Source organism: Anneissia japonica, unplaced genomic scaffold, assembly GCF_011630105.1.
Source record: "Anneissia japonica isolate Jap-2015-1 unplaced genomic scaffold, ASM1163010v1 scaffold1489_len2284818_cov182, whole genome shotgun sequence".
In the NCBI taxonomy this organism is placed as follows: Eukaryota; Metazoa; Echinodermata; class Crinoidea; order Comatulida; family Comatulidae; genus Anneissia; species Anneissia japonica.
The window spans coordinates 959,645-966,821 of record NW_022698455.1 but is presented as its reverse complement, the minus strand read 5'-3'; the positions used below and the strand labels follow the sequence as shown (position 1 = coordinate 966,821).

The window sequence follows — 7,177 nt, the reverse complement described above, 5'->3', positions numbered from 1 at the left end:
CGCTAAAGGTGGCACACTGCAAATGTGGCACAAGACGGTGACCCCGCGAACGTCAACAAGATGGATATTACACCACTTTTCAAAGCATCTGTTAAAACAGTTCGAACGAGAAATAAAGCTCTGGGAACTGGTCAAGAGAGCACCAAGAATTTAATTTTTAAATCTAGCCGTCCAAAAACGGAATTTTCTACCAAATCTAAAGAAATGGTAGGTGTAATGGTTAGGCCCACGAAATTGTCTACTGTGAATAAATGTTCATGGGGAGACCTCGCTTCATACCCGCCAGGGTGAAAGCTAATTCATAGGCCTAGGATATTGCATAAGGTGACAAACTAGTAACACTGTACTGTAGTACAGATGGTGGATAATGTATAATCCATATAATAATGCACAATCCATCATTATTTATATTTGACCTTTTTTACATCCAAATGAAAGTACGCAACAACAGCCCTGCACACACAGATGCAGCATCAACAACAACAAACAAATCTGAAAAATCAAACTGTGCATAGGCCCAATATTGTTATTAATTATACAAAAACAAGAGATAAAAATGGGATTAGCCTAAGTAGTAGTAGTACTACTACCACTACTAGACTAGGCGTAAGTCAATTCAATGACCCACTGACAGACTGTATAGGCCCTATGGTCAGTTTGTTCAACTTACTGATGCTAAAGTACAATACTTCAAACCTAAAAAGAAAAAGATATTTATAAAAAAAAAAAAAACAAGAATGGAAACAATATTGGATATTATTCTGTTGGTCTGGAAGTCCTGTGCAGTTTGAATTACTGTAAACCTAATGTCGCCCTAAATTTTGATATATCCACTTTGTAAATATTTTAGTAATAGGTGTCAACACTTTCACTCTGTTTTTTGTTTAATTTTTTTGTTAAACAGGTTGTTGCCATAACTAAGTTGAAAGACTTCTTAATAAAATATAGAAAAGATTATATTAACCCATCAAGGTGAGTAATGATACAGCTGTATTCTATATATCTATCAGTAATAAGTTGCACTTAACATACTGATAAAATATGCCAATGCCAAAAATATGCCAAAAAATGCCAATGAAGCATTATTTATTTTATACTGTACTTTATGACTTTTCATTATTAAATCATCATCATCATTATCAACATCATCATCATCCCGTTTGTCCCCTCATGGGGTGTCGTGTCACCTCATAATCGTCCTTTATCGGGTGTAATTTGTTACTGTTTATAGGTCCACCAATATTCCATCTTGTCTGATGCAGTCCATCCATTTCTTTCTGGGTCTCCCTCCTGGTCTGTTCCCATTAAATTCCACTCTTTTTGTTGTCCATCTTATCATACAGTATATTATCTTATCATATCAACCTCTTCCCATCTCATTACTGTACATATATGTCTGTACCATTTCAGTCTGCACTCTTAGATTTTATCTCCAAAACGTGTCAGCTTATCCTTCTTTTAGTCTTTCAGTGTAACTCCACTAATCACTCTTAAACCCCTCATCTCAGCAACCTCCAGCTTCTTCACCTGTAATTCCTTGATGGCCCATGTCTCATCACTGTACAGCCCCACTGGTCTGACCATTGTTTTGTATACTTGGTTCTAGTCATGCATAGTCAAATAATTTAAAAACAAAAAAATTTTAATTCACTTCATTATCCTCTTTTGTGTCTCTTCCTTATCTGCATTTATAGTCATTTAAAATCCGATGCAAGTTCTATGACGGAAGCTGACCGCGATAAGATAGATGCTGATGCTCAAGTCTTTATGAAGACATGTTTAGATGCCATCCGATCGTTCAAGCAAGAAGGTAGGAGCCCCGTTTGTCATAGCTTTGGTCATAGCTCTCATTCACACCATTCAGGCCAAGTGCAAAAATATGGATATAAAAATAAATATAAGATCTGCTTAGTTTTTGGCTACCTCCACATTGTTTTTGCATAGCCTTTAGTAACAAGTTACTGTGATTTTTCAAGATTTTTGGGACACCTCTGAAAAATATATCCTGTGTTAGGATTTACAGTAGAGGGTTATCGCAGATATCATAACTTTTGCTTTTGTGCTTCTTGGTTCTCTAATGATAATAAATAATAATAATTCATATAGCACCCTATAATCATTTCTCAGAGCACAAAAATATATAAATAAGAAAGGACAAATTATAAAGTGAAAAGATATTTTAGGCAGTCCTTAAACATAGTCAAGGACGTTGCCTCCATAACAAATATTAGAAGCTGCTTCCATAATAATGGTGCACTGGCAGAAAAAGATATTTTGTTTTCCTCTCTCTTGTTCTTCTTTGTTTATGCTATCAAATAAATCAAATCAAACCTGTATCTGCTTTACAGTTCTACATTTTAACTCTGAAAAATATTTGTTGTATATGTTTTTACTCAAAATAGCTGCCATTAACGCATGTTCTGATATTCACTTCTTTTTTCAATAGCCATGAAGCAGGAGTTAACAGAAGAGGTAAAGATGCACAGAGAAGCTACATTTGAGCTTTTGGACTCTTACTTAAAAGGTTTGTACATTTAAATTTGACTGAGACTTTTAATACCTTGTTGCGCGAACTTATTTTTTTAAAGATTGAGGAGGGGGAAAAAAATAAATAAAAATATAATTTAGTTTTCTTATTTAGCAATATTGGTTTTGCCAAAAACATCCAGACAGAGGAAAAAATAAAAATAAAATTTTATTAGTGAATGTAAATAGGTAGTAATGCGATGGTTAAATGCTTTAAATTTATATAATTAGGAAACAATATACATATCTTATTTTTTGATTTAAAGGCGGTGGCAGTCGTAATAAAAATAAAGAAAAACTTTTTTTTTCTGAAATTTCCATTTTTTTGTGGCAGAGGGTGAGCTAATTGGCCAAAAATAAAATTTTATTTTTATTCGTAATCACAATTGTTGGGGCGACAGGTTCGCTAAACAAGGTATATAAAGAGTCTCGTCTTGTCTAATTAATAATTAAATTCTAGTACCTCATGATGCTTGGTGTGCAAAATCATCTCTCTGTTGCAGTTAGAATCATTTTTTATTGGAAGATGAGACTTCCTAATCAGAAAAGTCAAAGTATTCTCACTGATATAAAATTTGGTTCTTTTTCAGAAATCACTTCAAACACACAATGTACTGTCAAACTTTTACCTCTCTTTAACAACAATAGTTAAAGGTGTGTCGTATAGAAGTAAAAGCGATTGGAATCGTAATAAAAATATTGCACCTCACAGAATAAAATTGTAAACCTCTAAAAAAATAAACAAATAAGAATTTTTAAAAAGCTAAAATCTATCAAACTACTACAAGAATTAAATTCTGAATATTTATTATTTAATTAGCAATTGACTAATTAGTCCTTTCGCATTAGGCCTAGTTCAGACTAGGTGGATAAACCCGGCTCAACTCACCGGGTTTATCCACCTGCCAGTCTGAACTAGGTGGCTTATCTCAAGTGTTTAACTTTTCTAAGCCGGGCTTTAATCGTTGCGGGGGGTCTTGCATTGACTTCAGGTGACGAAATGACCAATCAGCATTCAATTACGTACACTGTAAGCGAGCGTAAGTTTCACGAGAGCAATGTTTTGAAACACGTTTCCTGGTTATGGTTCATTGTCATGCAAATTCTAAACTCGCTAGTCTGAATGCCCGGCAAAGTTACGCCGGCTTAACTCAAGCCTGGCTTATTTCCAAGTCTGAGCGTAGCCGGAGTCTTTTCATTATCATTAATTTGTATATCTTCCAAACAGGTGTGTGCAAACTCTACAGCGAACAGAGGGCGCTACGTGTCAAGAAAGTTGTAGACAAAAAAAGAATGTATGTTAAATATTGGTTTTTTTCATATATATTCAATTTATTTAATTTGTGTTCATCAAATTTAAATTTTTTTTTTAATAATCCAAGATATATTTATACAGTTTTCCTCTTGCATTTTAGTTATGTAAAATTATAGAATAAAGTTGTTACATAGTATAAATAAGTTCAAAGCAATTGCCTATTAGCATCCAGCTTACATTCATCAACTAATACATGTTTAATGTTCCTTGAGTTTCCTCAGATCATCTGATCATTTTTGCTTTACCCACCCCCACACAACTTCCAGAACTATTTTGGTTTGTCATTTGGCACCACAGCACCAAGACACTCAAATTCACTACCTGCAATCGCTAAATATTTTTCCTATATTGCTTGATTAAATAAATTGCTCTCTTTCGCTGATTTTGTATACACCCCCCTAAAATGACGCTTTATGAACTTATATACTATTACTGGCATTTGATAATATATCTAGTTCTGTGTATATTATTTTAATTATTAAAATTAAGTATTTAATGCAACATATAATACATGTGTACTTGCTGTTATGTTTTTAGATCTCGGTTGGAATCTCTCAAGCTGAAAAACAGTAAAGCAAATTTCACTTCATCATTTGATTCTAGAAACAAATTAACAAGCTCTAAAGCAGGTTTGTTTTATTATGCTTTATTTTTACTCAACCAATAGTAACATTGATTTTATTAAAAATAATAATTGTTTGAAGGTTTGCAGGGCGAAGTAATAACGTATATGTTGAAGCTTGCGGTACACCACATAGGTAAGTTCTGAAAAGAACTGTTGTAGTTGAGAAAGTCTCGACATTTCGATTGAGTTGCTTCAATCGTCTTCAGAAGAATAATATCTGAATATCTCCTGAAGACGATTGAAGCAACTCAATTGAAACGTCGAGACTTTCTTTTCAGAACTACCTACGTGGTGTACCGCAAGCTTCAACATAAATAATAATAATAATAATAATAATAATAAAAATAATAAATGATAATAATAATAATGTCATCTTATAAGGTGGATATTATTATTATTGTAGCAGTACAGTAATATTATTATGGGAGTGATGTTTTGTTCTACTTGATGTGTTATCGTACCGAATACTATATTTTCCTGATGCAAACTTGAAACATCGAATAGCATTTGCAGTACCCACTGCTACTTGAGGATCGGATTCAACACTAGTCACTAAGCACAAGCTTGGTAGTCTAGTGGTTATGGCACCAGACAACAGTAGTTACCTGGAGGTTGTGTTCGATTCCCACCCGAATCACTTGCAAATTTTGTTCGCAAGTATTTTGGAACGTATACTGAGTATTGAGTACAATAACACGTCATGTAGGACAAAACCTCACTCCTATGATATTTTCCTGACAAAAAAACTTGTATTGAAGTAGTAATACTGTATTATTCTTATTACTGTACTATAATTATGTTTCAGAGTCAGCGAATGAAGTAAATGAAGATTATTCAGAAAGTGGGCTATCTCCTGAAGAAATTGAGATGGTAGAGTGATTTTGTAATTTCTACTATATTATTTCTTATTTTTTTTTTTTTTCCCTTGATGCTTGCACCTTAAGTAATAAGCAGGAGGGGGTTAACACTACAATCAGTTGTTGTGCTTTTAATTGTGAATTTTTACATGAAAAATGCTAGATATATGCCAAAATTGTTTATCAAAGCAATACCACTTGTAAATAGTGTGTACAAATGCTATAATTATACTAATGAAATTTTCAGTTAAAGACTTCAAATTCCTTTGTGAGCATACTAATCAAAGATGTTAAAACTACCTGTCAGTGATCTTTCGGTCATGATTGACATATTGACAGTTATTATTATTAATATATTATATTATTGTTATTCATCTGAAATTTTATAATATTTATATTTTGTTTCCAGTTTCAGCAAGAAAACCAGATGATGCTACAGGAGAGGAATAACCTAGATGAAGTCAGGTAAGTATCATCGTACATCCAAGTTTCTTGCCTAGCAATAACAATCTGCCTCCTTTTTTTTTTCTCCTACCTTTAAAAATGATTAATTGAGGGAGGAATGGATTTTTGGATTATTTGATATGAAGTACTTTATAACCTACAAAAGTCTGAAGACTTATTTCCAGTGGGGGGGGGGGGGCGTCCTTCTGGTGGTGAATTATGTAGTACTCCGGGAGACAATCCTCTGATGTTTTTCCAAAGAGTGCGTAGCATTCTTTAACATGCACACAGGCCATATTGCACACCACACCAACAACTTAAATGTCTCATCTGAAAAATGGTGTGCTATTGCAACTTACATTTCAGACCAGCTGAAACACCAGGAGAGGATTGATTCAGTGACCAAATGTCTGAAAGGATCTCCAAAGTTTAGCACACACATTGGCTACTATCAGTATCAGTACAGCCAACTAAGCTTAGGCTATATTTACTTAATACAGTATGGGTCATTTTTTTGTTTCAAATACGTTTCAACTCTTTTTTTTTTTCAGGGAGCTTGAATCAAAAGTTGTGGATATTGCAGCATTGCAAACAGTTTTTATGGATGAGGTTGTTAAACAGGTAAATTATTATTTCATGATTCATAAATTACATGCTTCTGACTTCACAACATTACACAATACCCCTTCATAACTGAGCTCCACTACACAAGCGGTAGATACAGTTGAGTTCCTGCACAGCAATTTCAATATTTTTGTAACTGACGTATGTTTATAACCTAAAGCTTTGTCCATGCTATCAAATTTTCTTTGACAAAAAAAACCTGTTGCATGCCCATATATAGTCATGATGTGCCTATATATGGTCATGATGTGATGTCATCATGACCATATTTAGGCATGTCACATGTTTTTGTCAAATCAAATTTGATAGTCTGCACAGGGCTTTAATTTTATGACACTGTATGTTGTACATTTACAATTAAATATTCATCAGATAATAAATACACAGTGAGCAATATAGGTGTTGATACACAAATTTTAAAAAATCTATAAACTAATATTAAAGCATTGTTGGGAATTTAATAATTAAATTTAACTTTATTCAAACATTTTATATGGATGCAAAGAGCTGAATTGTATTAAATTAGTCTCTTATACACATCTCTTGAGGATCAGATTCAACACTAGTCACTAATCCCAAGTTCAGAAGTCTAGTGGTAATGGCGCCAGACTACAGTAGTTATCTGGAGGTTGTGTTCGATTCCCCCCGAATCACTTGCAAATTTTGTTCGCAAGTATTTTGGAACGTATACCGAGTATTCAGTGCAATAACACGTCATGTAGGACAAAACCTCACTCCTATGATATTTTCCTGACAAAAAAACTTGTATTGAAGTGGTAATACTGT

The 7,177-nt window shown here is 33.5% G+C and overlaps 1 protein-coding gene across 1 annotated transcript in view; it reads left to right on the top strand.

The window, feature by feature from the left end:
* Positions 1-13: 13 nt before the first annotated feature.
* Positions 14-7,177, top strand: part of LOC117102577 (syntaxin-18-like) — an 11,026-nt gene continuing 3,862 nt past the window's right edge. Inside the window, exons 1-9 of the mRNA XM_033242901.1 lie at positions 14-207; positions 905-972; positions 1,695-1,810; positions 2,447-2,524; positions 3,755-3,821; positions 4,379-4,470; positions 5,272-5,336; positions 5,733-5,788; positions 6,319-6,388. Coding sequence (XP_033098792.1) covers positions 61-207; positions 905-972; positions 1,695-1,810; positions 2,447-2,524; positions 3,755-3,821; positions 4,379-4,470; positions 5,272-5,336; positions 5,733-5,788; positions 6,319-6,388 — 759 coding nt within the window. The 5' untranslated portion in view covers positions 14-60. The remainder of the gene's footprint in view (positions 208-904; positions 973-1,694; positions 1,811-2,446; positions 2,525-3,754; positions 3,822-4,378; positions 4,471-5,271; positions 5,337-5,732; positions 5,789-6,318; positions 6,389-7,177) is intronic.